Source organism: Oncorhynchus clarkii, chromosome 7 (genome assembly GCF_045791955.1).
Source record: "Oncorhynchus clarkii lewisi isolate Uvic-CL-2024 chromosome 7, UVic_Ocla_1.0, whole genome shotgun sequence".
Taxonomy (NCBI): domain Eukaryota; kingdom Metazoa; phylum Chordata; class Actinopteri; order Salmoniformes; family Salmonidae; genus Oncorhynchus; species Oncorhynchus clarkii.
This window is the reverse complement of record NC_092153.1, coordinates 54942530-54965302: the sequence shown is the minus strand read 5'-3', so window position 1 is coordinate 54965302 and position 22773 is coordinate 54942530. Positions and strand designations below refer to the sequence as shown.

Here is a 22773-nt window from a genome sequence, read left to right as displayed (position 1 = left end):
CTGCTAATTACATTGGTAACCTTTTTATAATAGCAATAAGGCACGACGGGGGTTTATGGTATATGGCTAATATACCACGGCTAAGGGCTGTATCCAGGCACTCTACGTTGCGTCGTGCATAATAACAGTCCTTGGCCGTGGTATATTGGCCATGTGCCTTATTGCTTGAGTATAGTGTATAGTATATAGTATAGTGCAGTGGTTCTCAATCCTGGTCCTGGGGACCCAAAGGGGTGCACACTTGTTTTGCCCTAGCACTACACACTTGTTTTGCCCTAGCACTACACACTTGTTTTGCCCTAGCACTACACACTTGTTTTGCCCTAGCACTACACACTTGTTTTGCCCTAGCACTACACACTTGTTTTGCCCTAGCACTACACACTTGTTTTGCCCTAGCACTACACACTTGTTTTGCCCTAGCACTACACACTTGTTTTGCCCTAGCACTACACACTTGTTTTGCCCTAGCACTACACACTTGAGTCAAATCATCAAAGCCTGATGATGAGTTGATGATTTGAATCAGGTGGGTAGTATTTGTATTTATTATGGATCCCCATTAGCTGCTGCCTTCTTCCTGGGGTCCAGTGAAATGAAGGCCGTTATACATTTTTAAAAACATTACAATACATTCACAACACATTAAGTTTGTGCCCTCAGGCCCCTACTCTACTATCACATATCTACAACACAAAATCCATGTGTACGTGTGTGTATAGTGCGTATGTTATCGTGTGTTTGTATGCATGGGTCTGTGCCTATGTTTGTGTTGCTTCACAGTCCCACTGTTCCATAAGGTGTATTTTTATCTGTTTCTTAAATCTAATGTTGTCATGGCTCTATGTAGTACTGTGCACTTTCCATAGTCTGTTCTGGACTTGGGGACTGTGAAGAGTCCTCTGGTGGCATGTCTTTTGTGGTATGCATGGGTGTCCGAGCTGTGCGCCATTAGTTCAAACAGACAGCTCGGTGCATTCAACATGTCAATACCTCTCACAAATACAAGTAGTGATAAAGTGGAGAAGAGATTGACTTCGAGCCAGAAGAGTGACATGCATATTATTAATGTTAGCTCTCTGTGTACATCCAAGGGCCAGCTGTTCTGAGCCAATTGCAATTGTCTTAAGTCCCTATTTGTGGCACCTAACCACACGATTGAACAGTAGTCCAGGTGCGACAAAACAAGGGCTTGTAGGACCTGCCTTGTTGATAGTACTGTTAAGAATTCAGAGCAGCACCTTATTATGGACAAACTTCTCCCCATCCTAGCTACTGTTGTATCAATATGTTTTGACCATGACAGTTTACAATCAAGGGTTACGCAAAGCAGTTTAGTCTCCTCAACTTGCACAATTTCCACATTATTCATTACAATATTTAGGTGAGGTTTAGTGAACGATTTGACCCAAATTCAATGCTTTTAGTTTTTGAACTTATTCCTTGCCACCCATTCTGAAACTAACTGCAGCTCTTTGTTAAGTGTTGCAGTCATTTCAGTCGCTGTAGCAGCTGATGTGTATAGTGTTGAGTCATCCGCATACATAGACACACTGGCTTTACTCTAAGCCAATGTGTCAAAGCCGTTAGTAAAGATTGAAAAAAGTAAGGGGCCGAGACAGCTGCCCTGGAGAATTCCTGATTCTACCTAGATTTTGGAGAGGCTTCCATTAAATAACACCCTCTGTGTTCTGTTAGACAGGTAACTCTTTATACACAATATAGCAGGGGGTGTAAAGTCATAACACATACGTTTTTCCAGCAAGACTATGATCGATAATGTCAAGTCGCACTGAAGTTTAACAAAAAAGCCTCACCAATCTTTAGATCATAACTTTCTCTCAGGCAATCAGTAATTTGTGTACGTGCTGTGCTTGATGAATTCCTATAAGCGTGCTAAAAGTCTTCTAAAATTGTAGTGCTAGGGCACTATACCATATAGTGCCCTATATACCACAAGGTGCCTTATTGCTATTATGAACTGGTTACCAACTTAATTAGAGCAGTAACTATAAATGTTTTGTCATACCCGTGAAAACCACGACTGTCAGCCAATCAGCATTCAGGGCTTGAACCACACAGTTTATTGTATAGTGTAGTGTATAGTGTATAGTATAGTGTACAGTGTAGTGTATAGTGTAGTGCAGTGCATAGTATATAGTGTGCAGCGGGGGTTCTTAAACTTTTTCAGCCTGGGACCCATATTAGAAATAATGTGTTTTTGTGGGACCCAAGTTTAGGAAAATATGCAACTAAACATAAATAAATCGGTACATTTCATTGCCCTTATGCCTAAAACAAATGCAATATAGACAAAAACTAAATATCCATATAAATATCTACTCATGTTTATTTCCCCCCATTAAAAACACTCTTACATATCTGTCTAGGTTGGAACTGTTGCTTTTAAAATACAATAAATCATTTTCATTCTGAACTGGAATAAACTGATTGATCACATCACACAGATGAATAACGGACTACACACAGGCTTTTTGATAGTGCAACCCTAAGTAACAGTACAGATGAAAAATGATCAGGCCTACTGTACATCTGACTTTTTTTATTTTTTTATTTTACCTTTATTTAACTAGGCAAGATCAGTTAAGAACAAATTCTTATTTTCAATGACAGCCTAGGAACAGTGGGTTAACTGCCTGTTCAGGGGTAGAACGACAGATTTGTACCTTGTCAGCTTGGGGGTTTAAACTTGCAACCTTCCGGTTACTAGTCCAACGCTCTAACCACTAGGCTACCCTGCCGCCCCAGGCAAATTATTGTTGAAAGAAAGTCTAGGTTGGAACTGTTGCTGTTAAAATACAATAAATCTTTTATATTCTGAACTAGAATAAACTGATTGATAACATCACACAGATGTAGACCAGAAAACACACACACACAGTCCTAATGAGAGCATGTCTATTCTGGGCTCTGTTTTTGACAGTGCAACACTGAGGTCAAGCTCAGCATTGAAACTGTTTCTGTACTTGTTTTGTAAAATTATGTCAGAGTTGAGAACCCTGACTAACATAGGTATGTGGTGCCAAACTGGATCTGAACATCTACTGCTTTCTCAGTCAGGCAGGAGACCACTTCCTGCTGTAGATGAACAACCCAGAACTGTGTGTGTTTGCCTCAAAAATAATCTTGCTTCAAACAGTTTATTCCAGTTAAGAATAACAATTATTATTGTATTAACAGAAACAGTTCCAACTCAGACTAATTTTTTTCAACAATAGTTTCAACAGTAAGATTAAAAATTATCAGGTCTACTGTACATCTTCATCAGTAGCTAGCTTACTTTGGCGAATGTTAGCTATTAGCTGTGTACAAGACCAGGGGATTGTTTGAAAGAGAAACTCACATCTACTACTATGAGAGTTAGTTACTGTAGTACTCCCTTATTTATGAGTATCATCACCTGTTATAAAATGCCAACAATATAAGTTTGTTTGAAAGAGACAGAAACTCATCGCTGTATATGCGTTTCATGATAATTGAGCTCAGTCAGAACTTGTGGCTAGCATTTCATGACAGCGGTGAGTGATGGCGAGTGGGAATAACAAGTCAGTGGCTTGAACGACAGCGCTGCGTCGTGCGTGTTGCGGAGTAATCTTCAAGAAAACTACAGAAATAAGATCCGGTAAACCTCGAAGCACACGGGCATATCCCTCTCACACTCGCGAAGCTGAACTGAACAGAGACCGCTGTTAAGCAGAAAGCACACTGAACAGAGAGTGCAGGTGTATTTGGCCAAATCAATTCCAGTAATTAATGAAATAATTAACAATTTACGCTGACACGTCGCGACCCACCATTAACAGGTCCGCGACCCAAAGACCCATACTTTAAGAAAGGCTGGTGTACAGTATAGTATACAATTGTAGTGAAATGTGTACAGTTTATAGTGTAATGTGTACAGTAAACAGTTTAGTGTAATGTGTACAGTGTCGTGTAATATGCACAGAATAGTATGTAACAGTATAACTTTAGACCGTCCCCTCGCCCATACCCTGGCGCGAACCAGGGACCCTCTGCACACATCAACAACTGACACCCACGAAGCATCGTTACCCATCGCTCCACAAAAGCCGCGGGGAACTACTACTTCAAGGTCTCAGACCAAGTGACGTCACCAATTGAAACGCTATTTAGCGCGCACCCCTAACTAAGCTAGCCGTTTCACATCCGCTACAGTATACAGTGTAGTGTAATGTATACAGTGTAGTATAATGTGTACAGTATAGTATGTAGTGTAATGTGTACAGTATAGTGATAATAATATTTAACAGACGCTTTTATCCAAAGTGACTCACAGTCATGTGTGCATTCATTTTACATATGAGTGGTCCCGGGAATCGAACCCACTACCCTGGCGTTACAAGCGCCATGCTCTACCAACTGAGTTACAAAGGACCAGTATGTTATATAGTATAATAAGGGTATACTATAGTATAGGTATATGTCCAGTATAATATGGATGAAAATCACTACCTGTCGGAAGGTACCACTGGGCCTTTTCATAGGGGCGGAGTGAAGGTTCTGCAGTAGATGCATGGGATAGTCCACTGTTAAAGAAAACAGGGGGAGATGAAAGCTTCACAATCACTGTCAGAAGGGAACAAAATCAATAACATCCAAACATCATTTAGAAAACATTATCTGTACTACCATCATGCTGACTGCACAACACATTGAAGGGAAGAACAGGGAAAAGGGGGTTTGACTGAGAAGGTTACTGACCACAATACCATATGAAATGGACGTCTGGTCGTTGCTCAAACAATTTACACAGTACATAGCAACAAGACAAACAAAACAGAGGGGCCAATTGTTTTGTTTTTTTGGGGGGGGGGGGGGGGGGTGATTGACATTTACAATACATTAAAAGTCCACAGCGATCACTTAATGTCAGCTCGTTACTTATTTGATTTCATAGTGTATGAGAGGGTTGAGTGTTTATGATGAACCACTGAGTAATCTAAACAAAGTCACATCCCACCAATGGGCCCCAACCAACCCTCCTTTTTGGAAAGCATTGCATTGGGGACGTGGGCTGTGGAATTCTAGGTATAAATACATATCTGCTTCAGTCTAGCCTGGGGGACTGCATTCGGTCTTCAACGAGGTCCGGAGGACCACACTGAAAATTGGTTATATTTCCTCAATGTTAAAATTTGCACACACAAAAAAATAAATTCTGATGCTCCCTAGCTTTACAGTCAAGATACTGTATTAATGTAGGTCCATTATAATTTCTACACAGTTTCAAATTGGTTTTAGACATTTTAAAGCATATTGAGTTAGTCCCCTCCCAAAAAGTAAATAAAGACACATATATATATATATATATATATATATATATATATATATATATACACACACACACACAGTGCCTTACACATTTTGTTATGTTACACAGTGGTATTAAAATTGATTGAATTGTCATTTTTTGTCAACAATCTACACAAAATACTCTAATGTCCAAGTGGAAGAAAAATGATATAATTTTTAAAAGAATTAATGAAAAACCTAAAACTAATATCTTAATTTGATAAGTATTCACCCCAGAGTAATTACATTTTAAAAACACCTTCGGCAGCATTTACAGCTTTGAGTCTTTGTGGGTTGTGCAATATTTAATACAAGGAGGCTCCCGAGTGGCTCGGCGATCTAAGGCGCTGCGTCTCAGTGCTAGAGGCATCACTACACACCCTGGTTGGATCCTGGGCTGTATCACAACCGGCCGTGACCGGGAGTCCCATAGGGTGGTGCACAATTGGCCCAGCGACGTACGGGTTAGGGGAGGTTTTAGCCGGGGTAGGCCATCATTGTAAATAAGAATTTGTTCTTAACTGACTTGCCAAGTTAAATAAAAAATTAACATTTTTTTTATTTTTATTCTTAAGTTGGTTGTTGATCATTGCTAAACAGATATTTAAGTCTTGCAAAAGATTTTCAAGCAGATTTAAGTCAAAACTGTAACTAGGCCATTTAGGAACATTCAATGTTGTCTTGCTAATCAACTTTAATGTAGATCTGTGTTTTAGGTTATTGTCCTGCTGAAAGGTGAATTTGTCTCACAGTGTCTGTTGGAAAGCAGACTGGACCAGGTTTTCCATTAGGACTTTGCCTGTGCTTAGCTCCATTTTGTTTATTTTTATCCTGAAAAACTCCCCAGTCCTTGCTGATGACAAGCATATCCATAACATGATGCAGACACCACCGTGCTTGAAAATATGAAGAGTGGTACTCATGTTTTTTCATGTTTTTTTCTTCTTCAGTATAACCTTAGTGCCTTGTTGCAAACAGGATGCATGTTTTCTGTACAGGCTATCTTTTTGCACTCTGTCATTTAGGTTAGTATTGTGGAGTAACTACAATGTTGTTGATCCATCCTCAGTTTTCTCCAATCACTTCCATTAAACTCTAACATCTAAAGTGTAATTAATAACTTCACCATGCTCAAAGGAATATTCAGTGGTCTGCTTCTTTTTTTATGAGGCATTGGAAAATCTCCCTGGTCTTTGTGGTTGAATCTGTGTTTGAAATGCACTGCTCGACTGAGGGACCTTACAGATAATTGTATGTGTGGGGTACAGAGCTGAGGTAGTCATTCAAAAACCATGTTAAACACTACTATTGCACACAGAGTGAGTCCATGCAACTTATGTGACTTGTTAAGCACATTTTTACTTGTGAAGTTATTTAGGCTTGCCACAACAAAGGGGTTCAATACTTATTGACTCAAGACATGTCAGCTTTTCGTGTAATTTCTTTTTTTTATAAAAAATTTGAAAACATAATTCCACTTTGACATTATGGGGTATTGTGTGTAATCAATTTTAAATTCAGGCTATAACACAACAAAATGTAGAAAAGGTCAAGGGGTGGGAATACTTTATGAAGGCAATATATACGTATATACAGTGGGGAGAACAAGTATTTGATACACTGCCGATTTTGCAGGTTTTCCATCTTACAAAGCATGTAGAGATCTGTCAATTTTATCATAGGTACACTTCAACTGTGAAAGACGGAATCTACAACAAAAATCCAGAAAATCATGTATGATTTTTAAGTAATTAATTTGCATTTTAATGCATGACATAAGTATTTGATACGTCAGAAAAGCAGAACTTAATATTTGGTACAGAAACCTTGGTTTGCAATTACAGAGATCATATGTTTCCTGTAGTTTTTGACCAGGTTTGCACACACTGCAGCAGGGATTTTGGCTCCATACAGACCTTCTCCAGATCCTTCAGGTTTCGGGGCTGTCGCTGGGCAATACAAACTTTCAGCTCCCTCCAAAGATTTTCTATTGGGTTCAGGTCTGGAGACTGGCTAGGCCACTCCAGGACCTTGAGATGCTTCTTACGGAGCCACTCCTTAGTTGCCCTGGCTGTGTGTTTCGGGTCGTTGTCATGCTGGAAGACCCAGGCACGACCCATCTTCAATGCTCTTACTGAGGGAAGGAGGTTGTTGGCCAAGATCTCGCGATACATGGCCCCATCCATCCTCCCCTCAATACGGTGCAGTCGTTCTGTCCCCTTTGCAGAAATGCATCCCCAAAGAATGATGTTTCCACCTCCATGCTTCACGGTTGGGATGGTGTTCTTGGGGTGGTACTCATCCTTCGTCTTCCTCCAAACACGGCGAGTGGAGTTTAGACCAAAAAGCTCTATTTTTGTCTCATCAGACCACATGACCTTCTCCCATTCCTCCTCTGGATCATCCAGATGGTCATTGGCAAACTTCAGACGGGCCTGGACATGCGCTGGCTTGAGCAGGGGGACCTTGCGTGCGCTGCAGGATTTTAATCCATGACGGCATAGTGTGTTACTAATGGTTTTCTTTGAGACTGTGGTCCCAGCTCTCTTCAGGTCATTGACCAAGTCCTGCCATGTAGTTCTGGGCTGATCCCTCACCTTCCTCATGATCATTGATGCCCCACGAGGTGAGATCTTGCATGAAGCCCCAGACCGAGGGTGATTGACCGTCATCTTGAACTTCTTCCATTTTCTAATAATTGCGCCAACAGTTGTTGCCTTCTCACCAAGCTGCTTGCCTATTATCCTATAGCCCATCCCAGCCTTGTGCGGGTCTACAATTTTATCCCTGATGTCCTTACACAGCCTTCTGGTCTTGGCCACTGTGGAGAGGTTGGAGTCTGTTTGATTTAGTGTGTGGACAGGTCTGTGAGAGCCGGAATTCTTACTGGTTGATAGGTGATCAAATTCTTATGTCATGCAATAAAATGCAAATTAATTACTTAAAAATCATACAATGTGATTTTCTGGATTTTTGTTTTAGATTCCGTCTCTCACAGTTGAAGTGTACCTATGATAAAAAATGACAGACCTCTACATGCTTTGTAAGTAGGAAAACCTGCAAAATCGGCAGTGTATCAAATACTTGTTCTCCCCACTGTATATATATATATATATATATATATATATGTAAATAATTGTTTTACATAAACCACCCACGGGCCGGATTAGACCCCCCTGGTTTGTAGGGGATTGTCTAAATGAGGTTTGGTGTGGGATGTGACTCACCTGGTTTGCAGGGGATTGGCTGCAGAGGCATGGTCATCTGTGTGTCGGAGGTGACAGGTAGTTGCTGGTTGTTGGGGTGGAAGGCTGGGATCATCACGTAGGGCATGTTCACCTGCTATGACCAGGTCAGACAGAGGGCACAAGGTCAGTCACACCCAGAGTTGACCCAAAGTTACTTCAAAATGATGTTATAAAAATAGCATAAAGGATTCACCTGGATCTGCTGCTGAAGCAGGTTGATTTTGTGCTGCTGCTGGATCAGCTGCTGCTGCTGTTTGGCGATCTGAAATAAACCACACACATTTGTTGTCTTCCTCTGCTCAGATGTTACATGCTTTAATCAATGGTTGTGTGCCACGTCAGACTGTCACCGACTGACAGATTACTATAACATATGATTAGTTACAAAATACCTATCGAGGCGTTTTAAGATATGGCATGAATCAGCAACGTCTGGTTGGAGGAACATGCCCATTAAAAACATATGGTCTAGCCCAGGTACACTCAGGTAAGACCAGGTAAACCCAGGTTAGGGGTCAGTGGCCTCCCAAGTGGCATAGCGGTCTAAGGCACTGCATCTCAGTGCAAGAGGCGTCACTATAGTCTCTGGTTCGAATCCAGGCTGTATCACATCCGGCCATGATTGGGAGTCCCATAGGGCTGCGCACAATTGGCTCAGCGTCGTCAGAATTTGGCCGGGGTAGGCCATCATTGTAACAAAAAAAATTCTTAACTGACTTGCCTAGTTAAATAAAGGTTAAATAAAAATGAAAAGTGTGTGTATTAGGGGTCAGAGGTCAGGATCACCTGTTCCTGCTGCTGTCTGGCCAGCTCCATCTGCTGCTGTTGTTTCTCCAACAGCAGAGTGGCCATGTTCCTCTGCTCAGAGTGGGCTCCCAGCAGCTGCTCCCTCAGACCACTCAGCTGGTTGATCATCAACAACAACTGCAGCTCCTTCTCTGCCAAAGACTCTGGAGTGCCTGAAAGAGCAAGAGTGCAATATTATTTGTATTTGTTAAATTGGCAGCTAAGCACTGATCATGTCACCAGCATACAAATTAAGACCCTAGATTTTATTGGAAAGGAGCATCAAGCTCATTACGTGCACTTTCACCATCCTGTAGCCTAAACTGCGCATGCTTTTCCAAATCGAATTGGAAGGACCACACAATATAACGGACAAATTGTCTGGCCACATTTATAAAATTGTACTGCCACTTTTTTTTTTCCATCACACTTGTCGTGATTTTTTTATATGGCATGACTTTACACTCATGAAAACTGTGGTTAGAGAGAGATGAGTACAAACAGGATTATACATAGAGACCATTCGATATAGAGACAGGCAGGCAGAGACTGACAGACAGGTAAGACAGAGCACTGATGGGCCAGTCAGGGGTGAGCGGTATAGATGACGGGTCAGGGATTAGCAGTAAAGGGGTCAGGGGTAAAAGGATGAGAGGTAAAGATGAGGGGTCAGGGCTTAGGGGTAAAGGGGTGAGAGCTCACCTTTCAAGTGATTGCCTCCCAGGAAGCTTTTGTCCAGAAGTTTCTCCCTCCAGTCGACACTCAGCAGCTTCTCTATGGTGGGCATGACTGCCAACAGGACATGGATGAGTTTTTACTTTGTTGTTCAGTCGCCATATTATATGAACAGACAGAGTTAAATGACCATGTTTTGTTTTGTTATAATCTCCACCCGGCACAGCCAGAAGAGGACTGGCCACCCCACATAGCCTGGTTCCTCTCTAGGTTTCTTCCTAGGTTTTGGCCTTTCTAGGGAGTTTTTCCTAGCCACCGTGCTTCTACACCTGCATTGCTTGCTGTTTGGGGTTTTAGGCTGGGTTTCTGTACAGCACTTTGAGATATCAGCTGATGTACGAAGGGCTATATAAATAAATTTGATTTGATTTGAAATGATGTGTGTGCATGTGTCTGGGTTGCGTGCATGTTGAGTGAGTGAGTGAGTGAGTGAGTGAGTGAGTGAGTGAATTCACACATGCGTTTGAATCAATATTTCAAAACAAATCTCAAGGTCTGCTACTTTCAGGATTTCAATAGGAAAGTACATTGTGTAAACTCTCTCAAATAAGAAAAACAGACATTTGAAATTCAATGTAATCCTGTAGCCAATGATTAGGAGCACAAACTTGAGCATACTGAGAGCTAAGGTAAAATCATCTAGCCTCCTCAGTCTTAATGTGAACTGAAAATCCTTCACATTTACCTCTATCAATGTTCAGGAGAGATCTCCAAAGAGCAATGTAATGATTAGAAACATATTACACTGGGGAGCTGGGGAGGTGTACCATACCTTCGCTGACAGTGGGCTGCTTGTGTCCCTCTGGTCGGTGGTCGGACCCCCTGTTGCCCCCCTTCATCCCCACAGGACTCTGAAACTGTTCCTTACCCAGAGAGCCCTCCTACCAAGGACAGGGAAAAACAGGGTTAAGGAGAAAACTTACCAGAACAATTGTCAGTCTGTACAGAAGGGGGCTGTTCAATCGCCATTTGTTCACTTGCTGTCGGAGCAGTGTGTTAGAGACCACCCACCGGTGAGCGACTGATGGACATCATTTTTTGCCCATTTCTATATGCAGAACCGGTTTGAACTTGTTTTGCAAATTACGGAAAGCAATCTGTTTAGAGGTGCTAAGTACTCTCATCCGGCAGAAGCTCAACAATCCTACTGTCTGGCTGTGCGTTTAGAAAGCTAACAAACTGTAGCAAGCCAGCCTTTGATAAGCATACTACAACCTGATCTGTGTAAGTGTCTACAGTCGTGGCCAAAAGTTTTGAGAATGACACAAATATTAATTTCCAAAGTTTGCTGCTTCAGTGTCTTTAGATATTTTTGTCAGATATTACTATGGAATACTGAAGTATAATTACAAGCATTTCATAAGCGTCAACGGCTTTTATTGACAATTACATGAAGTTGATGCAAAGAGTCAATATTTGCAGTGTTGACCCTTCTTTTTCATGACCTCTGCAATCCGCCCTGGCATGCTGTCAATTAACTTCTGGACCACATCCTGACTGATGGCAGCCCATTCTAGCATAATCAATGCTTGGAGTTTGTCAGAATTTGTGTGGGTTTTTGTTTGTCCACCCGCCTCTTGAGGATTGACCACAAGTTCTCAATGGGATTAAGTTCTGGGGAGTTTCCTGGCCATGGACCCAAAATATCGATGTTTTGTTCCCCGAGACACTTAGTTAGCACTTTTGCCTTATGGCAAGGTGCTCCATCATGCTGGAAATGGCATTGTTCGTCACCAAACTGTTCCTGGATGGTTGGGAGAAGTTGCTCTCGGAGGATGTGTTGGTACCATTCTTTATTCATGGCTGTGTTCTTAGGCAAAATTGTGAGTGAGCCCACTACCTTGGCTGAGATGCAACCCCACACATGAATAGTCTCAGGATGCTTTACTATTGGCATGACACAGGACTGATGGTAGCGCTCACCTTGTCTTCTCCGGACAAGCTTTTTTCCGGATGCCCCAAACAATCGGAAAGGGGATTCATCATGCCGAATGACTTTACCCCAGTCCTCAGCAGTCCAATCCCTGTACCTTTTGCAGAATATCAGTCTGTCCCTGATGTATTCCCTGAAGATAAGTGGCTTCTTTGCTGCCCTTCTTGACATCAGGCCATCCTCCAAAAGTCTTCGCCTCACTGTGAGTGTAGATGGGAGACTGCTGCTGCCATTCTTGAGCAAGCTCTGTACTGGTGGTGCCCCAATCCCGCAGCTGAATCAACTTTAGGAGACGGTCCTGACGCTTGCTGGACTTTCTTGGGCTCCCCGAAGCCTTCTTCACAACAATTGAACCGCTCTCCTTGAAGTTCTTGATGATCCGATAAATGGTTGATTAAGGTGCAATCTTACTAGCAGCAATATCCTTGCCTGTGAAGCCCTTTTTGTGGAAGCAATGATGACGGCACGTGTTTCCTTGCAGGTAACCATGGTTGACAGAGAAAAAACAATGACTCCAAGCACCACCCTCCTTTTGAAGCTTCCAGTCTGTTACTCGAACTCAATCAGCATGACAGAGTGATCTCCAGCCTTGTCCTCGTCAACACTCACACCTGTGTTAACAAGAGAATCACTGATATGATGTCAGCTGGTCCTTTTGTGGCGGGGCTGAAATTCAGTTCATTTGCATGGCAAAGAGTGACTTTACAATTAATTGCAATTCATCTGATCAGTCTTCATAACATTCTAGAGTATATGCAAATTGCCATCATACAAACTGATGCAGCAGACTTTGTGAAAATTTATATTTGTGTCATTCTCAAAACTTTTGGCAACAACTGTATAGGTGGGGACTTACAGGGTGAACAGCACACCTAGATAAACAAAATAATAGATAAAAATATAGAAATGGGAGGAGTTTCTCTCTTACTGAGGGTGAGCGGGAGAGGGGAGGAGTCAGCTGTCTAGACTCCGGTCTCGCCATTGGCTGATGTCCTGACCAATCACAGGCAGGAGAGGAGCGTGGCTCAGCTTTGGCTCCTCCCCCTTCCCCTCCAGACTCCTCCTCCTCCTGCTTCACACCAATGCCCACCATGCTGACATCACCGTTGGCATGGAGATGCAACGCTGGGGGACTGGGCTCAACCATTCTGGTGGGAAAAGGGAAAAGAGTGAATAATAGTACAGGTGAATAGGTAGTCCATTACTGCATTAACTTTACTGCACATCTGGAGCTGACCACACACACACACACACACATACACACACACACAGTGTGATCACCTTTGTCTGTAATAGCTGTAATGAGACCATAAGCCTTTCCAGGTGTGACTATCTCTGGGTCTCTGAACTTTAGGTGTGGGTGTGTATATGGCCACTGCTTTGCATAGGGAACAGAGGACATATTGTGAATAAACACAACTGTACCTTTAGCTTGAAATCCTAGCTTCTAGTCTGGGAGACATTGTAGGTGTCAGGGAAAGTTAATCATGACAAGGTAAAGACTGCACATCACACATACACACCCACAAACATAAAGAGAGAGAGAAACAAAAGACAGAAAGAGAGAGATGAGTGTAGTCAGGTGGAGAGAGCAGCTAGAGAGAGAGGTTGAACCTTAATGAACTCTAAAATTCTCCGACTTCAGCTGTGTTTTTCCCCCTCCTCCGCTGCAGGAGGAAAGAAAGCATGCCAGACAGGAGAACAAAACAAACAGGAGAACAAAACAAACAGAACACACAGGGCGAAAAGTGCACATATACAGTGGGGCAAAAAAGTATTTAGTCAGCCACCAATTGTGCAAGTTCTCCCACTTAAAAAGATGAGGCCTGTAATTTTCATCATAGGTACACTTCAACTATGACAGACAAAATGAGAAAAAAATACAGAAAATCACATTGTAGGATTTTTAATGAATTTATTTGCAAATGATGGTGGAAAATAAGTATTTGGTCATTAACAAAAGTTTCTCAAAACTTTATTATATACCCTTTGTTGGCAATGACAGAGGTCAAACGTTTTCTGTAAGTCTTGACAAGGTTTTCACACACTGTTGCTGGTATTTTGGCCCATTCCTCCATGCAGACCTCCTCTAGAGCAGTGATGTTTTGGGGCTGTACAGGTTCCAACTCCCTCCAAAGATTTTCTATGAGGTTGAGATCTGGAGACTGGCTAGGCCACTCCAGGACCTTGAAATGCTTCTTACGAAGCCACTCCTTCGTTGCCCGGGCGGTGTGTTTGGGATCATTGTCATGCTGAAAGACCCAGCCACGTTTCATCTTCAATGCCCTTGCTGATGGAAGGAGGTTTTCACTCAAAATCTCACGATACATGGCCCCATTCATTCTTTCCTTTACACGGATCAGTCGTCCTGGTCCCTTTGCAGAAAAACAGCCCCAAAGCATGCTGTTTCCACCCCATGCTTCACAGTAGGTATGGTGTTCTTTGGGTGCAACTCAGCATTCTTTGTCCTCCAAACACGACGAGTTGAGTTTTTACCAAAAAGTTATATTTTGGTTTCATCTGACCATATGACATTCTCCCAATCTTCTTCTGGATCATCCAAACGCTCTCTAGCAAACTTCAGACAGGCCTGGACATGTACTGGCTTAAGCAGGGGGACACGTCTGGCACTGCAGGATTTGAGTCCCTGGCGGCGTAGTGTGTTACTGATGGTAGGCTTTGTTACTTTGGTCCCAGCTCTCTGCAGGTCATTCACTAGGTCCCCTCGTGTGGTTCTTGGATTTTTGCTCACCGTTCTTGTGATCATTTGACCCCACGGGGTGAGATCTTGCGTGGAGTCCCAGATCGAGGGAGATTATCAGTGGTCTTGTAGATCTTCCATTTCCTAATAATTGCTCTTACAGTTGATTTCTTCAAACCAAGCTGCTTACCTATTGCAGATTCAGTCTTCCCAGCCTGGTGCAGGTCTACAATTTTGTTTCTGGTGTCCTTTGACAACTCTTTGGTCTTGGCCATAGTGGAGTTTGGAGTGTGACTGTTTGAGGTTGTGGACAGGTGTCTTTTATACTGATAACAAGTTCAAACAGGTTCCATTAATACAGGTAACAAGTGGAGGACAAAGAAGTTACAGAAGTTACTGAAGTTACAGGTCTGTGAGAGCCAGAAATCTTGCTTGTTTGTAGGTGACCAAATACTTATTTTCCACCATAATTTGCAAATAAATTCATTAAAAATCCTACAATGTGATTTTCTGGATTTTTTTTTCTCATTTTGTCTGTCATAGTTGAAGTGTACCTATGATGAAAATTACAGGCCTCTCATCTTTTTAAGTGGGAGAACTTGCACAATTGGTGGCTGACCAAATACTTTTTTGCCTCACTGTATACAGTACCAGTCAAAAATTTAATTCAAGGGTTTTTCTTTATTTTTACTATTTTCTAAATTGTATAATAATAGTGAATACATCTAAACTATCAATTAACACATATGGAATCACGTAGTAACCAAAAAAAGTGTTAAATAAATCAAAATATATTTTGGATTCTTCAAAGTAGCCACACTTTGCCTTGACAGCTTTGCAGTCTTGGCACACTCTCTTTGCTTATTTGAGCTGTTCTTGCCATAACATGGACCTGGTATTTTACCAAATAGCGCTATCTTCTGTATACCAACCCAAACTTGTCACAACACCACTGATTGGCTCAAAAGAAAAGGAAAGTAGTAACCCCAAAAAAGTGTGAAACAAATCAAAATATATTTAATATTTGAGATTCTTCAAAGTAGCCACCCAATGCCTTGACAGCTTTGCACACACTTGGCATTCTCTCGACCAGCTTCATGAGGAATGCTTTTCCAACAGTCTTGAAGGAGTTCCCACATATGCTGAGCACTTGTTGGCTGATTTTCCTTCACTCTGCGGTCCAACTCATCCCAAACCATCTCAGTTGTGTTGAGGTCAGGTGATTATGGAGGCCAGGTCATCTGATGCAGAACTCCATCACTCTCCTTCTTGTTCAAATAGACCTTACACAGCCTGGAGGTGTGTTTTGGGTCATTGTCCTGTTGAATAACAAATGATAGTGGGACTAAGCGTAAACCAGATTGGATGGTGTATTACTGCAGAATGCTGTGGTAGCCATGCTGGTTAAGTGTGCCTTGAATTCTAAATAAATCAGACAGTGTCACCAGCAATGCACCCTCACACCATCACACATGCTCCTCTATGCTTCATGGTGGAAACCACATATTCATCTACTCTGCATCTCACAAAGACACAGCAGTTGGATCCAGAAATCTCAAATATGGACTCATCAGACCAAAGGACAGATGTACACTGGCCATTGCTCGTGTTTCTTGGCCCAAGCAAGTCTCTTTTTCTTATTGGGGTCCTTTAGTAGTGGTTTCTTTGCAGCTATTCGACCATGTAGGCCTGATTCACACAGTCTCTTCTGAACAGTTGATGTTGAGCTGTGTCTGTCACTTGAACTCTGTAAGGCATTCATCTGGACTGCAATTTCTGAGGCTGGTAACTCTAATGAACTTATCCTCTGCAGCAGAGGTAACTCTGGGTCTTCCTTTCCTGTGGCGGTCCTCACGAGAGCCAGTTTCATCATAGTGCTGATGGACTCTCGCTTCTCTTTGCTTAACATGGACTTGGTCTTTTACCAAATAGGGCTATCTTCTGTATAGCACCCCTACCTTGTCACAACACAACTGATAGGCTCAAACGCATTAAGGAAAGAAATTCCACAAATACATTTTTAACAAGGCACACCTGTTAATTGAAATGCATTCCAGGTGACTACCTCATGAAGCTGGTTGAGAGAATGCCAAGAGTTGGCAAAGCTGTCAAGGCAAATAGTGGCTACTTTGAAGAATCTCAAATCTAAAATAGATTTAGATTTGTTTAACACTCTTTAACACTTGGCTACTACATGCTTTCATATGTGTTATTTCATATTGTTGATGTCTTCACTATTATTCTACAATGTAGAAAATAGTCAAAATAAAGAAAAAACATTGAATGTGTAGGTGTCCCCAAAATTGACTGGTACTGTATATACAGTTGAAGTTGGAAGTTCACACACACACACACACACACACACACCTTAGCCAAATATATTTAAACTCAGTTTTTCTAAATTCCTGACCTTTAATCCAAATAAAGATTCCCTGTCTTAGGTCAGTTAGGATCACCACTATTTTAAGAATATGAAATGTCAGAATATTAGTAGAGAGAATGATTTATTTCAGCTATTATTTATTTCATTACATTCCCAGTGGGTCAGAAGTTTACATACAGTCAATTAGTATTTGGTAGAATTGCCTTCAAAATGCTTAACTTTGGTCAAACGTTTTGTGTAGCCTTCCACAACCTTCCCACAATAGGTTGGGTGAATTTTGGCCCATTCCTCCTGACAGAGCTGGTGTAACTTAGTCAGGTTTGTAGGCCTCCTTGCTCGCACACACTTTTTCAGTTCTGCCCACACATTTTATATAGGATTGAGGTCAGGGCTTTGTGATGGCCACTCCAAAACCTTGACTTTGTTGTCCTGAAGACATTTTGCTACAACTTTGGAAGTATGCTTGGGGTCATTGCCCATTTGGAAGACCTATTTGAGACCAAGCTTTAACTTCCTGACTGATGTCTTAAGATGTTGCCTCAATATATCCACATAATTCTCCTGTCTCATGATGCCATCTATTTTGTGAAGTGTACCAGACCCTCCTGCAGAAAATACCACCCACAACATGATGCTGCCACCCCCGTGCTTCACGGTTGGGATAGTGTTCTTTGGCTTGCAAGCCTCCCCCTTTTTCCTCCAAACATAACGATGGTCATTATGGCCAAACAGTTCTATTTTTGTTTCATCAAACCATAGGACATTTCTCCAAAAAGTACAATATTTTTCCCCTTGTGCAGATGCAAACCGTAGTCTAGCTTTTTTATAGTAGTTTTGGAGCAGTGGCTTCTTCCTTGCTGAGCGGCCTTTCAGATTGTGTCAATATAGGATTCGTTTTACTGTGGATATAGATACTTTTGTACCGGTTTCCTCCAGCATCTTCACAAGGTCCTCTGCTGTTGTTCTGGGATTGATTTGCACTTTTCGCACCAAAGTGCGCTCATCTTTAGGAGACATTCCTGAGCAGTATGATGGCTGCGTGTTCCCATGGTGTTAATACTTGCGTACTATTGTTTGTACAGATTAACGTGGTACCTTCAGGTGTTTGGAAATTGCTCCGAAGGATGAACCAGACTTGTGGAGTTCTACAATTTTTTTTCTGATGTCTTGGCTGAATTGTTTTGATTTTCCCATGATGTCAAGCAAAGAGGCACTGAGTTTGAAGGTAGGCCTTGAAATACATCCACATGTACACCTCCAATTGACTCAAATTATGTCAATTAGCCTATCGGAAGCTTCTAATTCAATGATATCCTTTTCTGGAATTTTCCAACTTAGTGTTTGTAAACTTCTGACCCACTGGAATTGTGATACAGTGAATTATAAGCGAAATAATCTGTCTGTAAAAACAATTGTTGGAAAAATGACTTGTGTCATGCACAAAGTAGATGGCCTAACCGACTTGCCAAAACTATAGTTTGTTAACAAGAAATTTGTGTAGTGGTTGAAAAACGAGTTTTAATGACGTGATGTATGTATGTATGTATGTATGTATGTATGTATGTATGTATGTATGTATGTATGTATGTATGTGTGTATGTGTGTGTGTGTGTGTGTGTGTGTATGTGTGTGTGCGTGTGTGCGTGCGTGTGTGTATGTGTGTGTGCGTGTGTGTATGTTTGTGTGTGTGTGTGTGAGACAAAAGTCATTGTTAGACGGAGTGAACAAAGGAAACCGGGACAATGGGCGAAAGACGGACAAAAGCCGCGGGCTGCAGGAAACAGTGCTGATAACAATGCCAGCGGAATGTGCCGACCGGCCCGGGAACAGAGGGGAAAATGCAGAGTGCATAATGATTAGAGGCCCCCCCCCCATTCCCCCTTTCACATTATGTCTCTACACAAAGCCACCTGCCTGCCAGAAGCCAAGGCTCTAAACCTGAGAGTGAGAGAGTGTGAGTGAGTAGAGAGAGAGAGCGACCTAATACATTCACCAATGGCTTTACAGAGCTTTTAATGTGTTGGACGGGGAACTCTAGTTCTCAACACCACAGATTACAAGCCATAGGGTGGATATATGAGGGGGCGGGGGGATGATCTTAATAAAGTCTGAACTTCCTGAACATAGAGGATGGGCAATAATGCCTGTGACAACAACCTTTACAATCCACTCAAGTCCCCTCCCTCTGCACACCTCAAAGCCCTTCACCTCAAATACTCTGTTCATTTGACTGTTCGTAATGAGTGATGCTTAAGGAGTGATGCTTTTTCTCTGTAGGGGGTGTTGGTGGCAGGAAGTGTGAGAGAGTTTTTTGGGGGTATTTTATTATGATCCCCATCAACTGTTGCGATAGCAGCAGCTACTCTTCCTAGGGTCCACAAAAAACATGAAATAATACAGAACATTAATAGACAAGAACAACATACATTTTAAACATTACAACATATCAGTACATACACACAACATGTCTATGTAAACAGGGGAGAGGCGTTGTGAGGTGTTGCTTTATCTGTTTTTTAAAACCAGGTTTGCTGTTCACTTGAGCAATCTGAGATGGAAGGGGGTTACATGCAATCAAAATCAAATTTTATTAGTCACATGCACCGAATACAACAGGTGTAACCTTACAGTGAAATGCTTACTTCCGACCTCCTAACCAACAATACAGTTTAAAAAAATACAAGTAAGAATAAGAAATAAAAGTAACAAGTAATTAAAGAGCAGCAGTAAAATAACAATAGCGAGACTGTACCGATACCCACCTGTGTACAGAGTCAATGTGCGGGGGCACCAGTTAGTTGAGGTAATATGTACATGTAGGTAGAGTTATTAAAGTGACTATGTATAGATGATAATAACAGAGAGTAGCAGCTGTGTAGGGGAGAGGGGGGACAATGCAAATAGTCCAGGTAGCCATTTGATTAGATGTTCAGGAGTCTTATGGCTTGAGGGTAGAAGCTGTTTAGAAGCCTCTTAGACCTAGACTTGGTGCTCCGGTACCGTTTGCCGTACGGTAGCAGAGAGAACAGTCTATGACTAGGGTTGCTGGAGTCTGTCAATTTTTAGGGCCTTCCTCCGACACCACCTGGTGTAGAGGTCCTGGATGGCAGGAAGCTTGGCCCTAGTGATGTACTGGGCCATACACACTACCCTCTGTAGTGCCTTGCGGTCAGAGGCAGAGCATTTGCCATACCAGGCAGTAATGCAACCAGGATGCTCTCGATGGTGCAGCTGTATAACTTTTTGGATCTGAGGACCTGAGGACCCAGGCAAATCTTTTCAGTATCCTGGGGGGGGAATAGGTTTTGTCGTGCCCTCTTCACGACTGTCTTGGTATGTTTGGACCATGTTAGTTTGTTGGTGATGTGGACACCAATAAACTTGAAGCTCTCAACCTGCTCCACTTACAGCCCCATCAATGAAGGAGTGCTCAGTCCTCTTTTTCCTGTAGTCCACAATCATCTCCTTTGTCTTGATCAGGTTGAAAGAGAGATTGTTGTCCTGGCACCACATGGCCAGAGACCTGTCAGAGACCTGGCCATGAAATAGACTATTTCGTTGTTGATCAGGCCTACCACTGTTGTGTCATCGGCAAACTTAATGATGGTGTTGGAGTCATGCCTGGCCATGCAGTCATAAGTGAACAGGGAGTACAGGAGGGGACTGAGCATGCACCCCTGAGGGGCCCCTGTGTTGAGGATCAGCGTGGCAGATGTGTTGTGTCACCACCTGGGGGCGGCCCGTCAGGAAGTCCAGGATCCAGTTGCAGAGGGGGGTGTTCAGTCCCAGGGTCCTTAGCCTATTGAGGAGCTTTGCGGGCACTATGGTGTGGAACGCTGAGCTGTAGGTCATTGAATAGCATTCTCACATAGGTTTTCCTTTTGTCCGGGTGGGAAAGGGCAGTGTGGAGAGAAATAGAGATTGCATAATCTGTGGATCTGTTAGGGCGGTATGCAAATTGGAGTGAGTTTAGGGTTTCTGGGATAATGGTGTTGATGTGAGCCATGAACAACGTTTCAAAGCACTTCATGGCTACAGATGTGAGTGCTATAGGTCGGTAGTCATTTAGGCAGGTTACCTTGGTGTTCTTGGGCACAGGGACTATGGTGGTCTGCTTAAACCATGTTGGTATTCCAGACTCGGACAGGGAGAAGTTGAAAATGTCAGTGAAGACACTTGCCAGTTTGTCAGCGCATGATCGCATTACACGTCCTGGTAATCCGAATGTTGACCTGTTTAAAGGTCTTACTCACAATCGCTGAGGAGAGCGTGATCACACAGTCTTCCGGAACAGCTTGTGCTCTCATGCATGTTTCAGTGTCATTTGCCTTGAAGCGAGCATAGAAGTAATTTAGCTTATCTGGGAGGCTCGTGTCACTGGGCAGCTCTTGGCTAGCCCTGCCACATCCGATGAGCGTCAGAGCTGGTGTAGTACGATTCGATCTTAGTCCTGTATTGACGCTTTGCCTGTTTGATGGTTCGTCAGAGGGCATAGAAGGATTTCTTTGAAGCTTCCGGGTTAGCGTCCTTGAAAGTGGAAGCTCTACCCTTCAGCTCAGTGCAGATGTTGCCTGTAATCCATGGCCTCTGGTTGGGGTATGTACGTATGGTCACTGTGGGGACGACGTCATCGATGCACTTATTGATGAAGCCAATTACTGATGTGGTGTACTCCTCAATGCCATCGGAGGGATCCCGGAACATATTCCAGTCTGTGCTAGCATAACAGTCCTGTAGTTCAGCATTTGCTGACCACTTTTTTATTTATCGAGTCACTGGTGATCCTGCTTTCATTTTTGCTTGTAAGCAGGAATCAGGAAGATAGAATTATGGTCAGATTTTCCAAATGGAGGGCGAGGGAGAGCTTTGGTATGCGTCTCTGTGTGTGGAGTAAAAATGGTCTAGAGTTGTTTTTTCATCTGGTTGCACATTTAACATGATGATAGAAATTTGGTAAGACGGATTTAAGTTTCCCTGCATTAAAGTTCCCGGCTACTAGGAGCGCCTATGGATGAGCATTTTCCTGTTTGCTTATGGCGGAATGCAGTGCAGTCTTAGTGCCCGCATCAGTCTGTGGTGGTATGTAGACAGCTACGAAAAATACAGATGAAAACTCTTTGGTAAATAGTGTGGTCTACAGCATATGAGATACTCTACCTCAAGCGAGCAAAACCTTGAAACTTCCTTAGATATCGTGCACCAACTGTCATTTACAACTGTAATTTACAAAAATACAGAGTCCGCCACCCCTTGTCTTACCAGACGCCGCTGTTCTGTCCTGCCGATACAGCGTATACAGCGTATAACCAGCCAGCTGTATGTTGATAATGTCATCGTTCAGCCATGACTCCGTGAAGCAGAACATATTACAGTTGTTAATGTCCCATTGGTAGTTTAATCTTCCGCGTCGGTCATCAATTTATTTCCAAAAAGACTGCACGTTAGCAAGCAGAATGGAAGGAATTGGGGGTTTATTCAATCGCATACGAATTCTCAGAAGACAGACCGTTCTCTGGGCCCTTTTTCTCCACCTTCTTGTCATGCAAATGACGGGCCTGTTCCCTGTTCCCTGGGAAGCAGTATATCATTCACGTCAGACTCGTCAAAATAAAAAAAGATTGTGCCAGTCCGTGGGGAATAATTTCAGTTCTGA

The 22773-nt window shown here is 42.6% G+C and overlaps 1 protein-coding gene across 6 annotated transcripts in view; it reads right to left on the bottom strand.

Annotated features, from left to right (window-relative positions):
• Positions 1–22773, bottom strand: part of LOC139413477 (transcription factor SOX-13-like) — a 70286-nt gene that overhangs the window by 22543 nt on the left and 24970 nt on the right. For 4 of the 6 annotated variants that reach the window (XM_071160930.1, XM_071160928.1, XM_071160929.1 and 1 more), the window contains 7 exons: positions 12965–13184; positions 10876–10984; positions 10071–10157; positions 9369–9541; positions 8776–8844; positions 8562–8676; positions 4495–4568 (listed from right to left, as the gene is read on the bottom strand). In XM_071160930.1, the coding sequence (XP_071017031.1) occupies positions 4495–4568; positions 8562–8676; positions 8776–8844; positions 9369–9541; positions 10071–10157; positions 10876–10984; positions 12965–13183 (846 nt within the window). In that variant the 5' untranslated portion in view covers position 13184. Of the gene's footprint in view, positions 1–4494; positions 4569–8561; positions 8677–8775; positions 8845–9368; positions 9542–10070; positions 10158–10875; positions 10985–12964; positions 13185–13317; positions 13406–22773 lie in introns of those variants that run through there. The other 2 variants (XM_071160931.1, XM_071160932.1) reach the window with 2 other exon arrangements.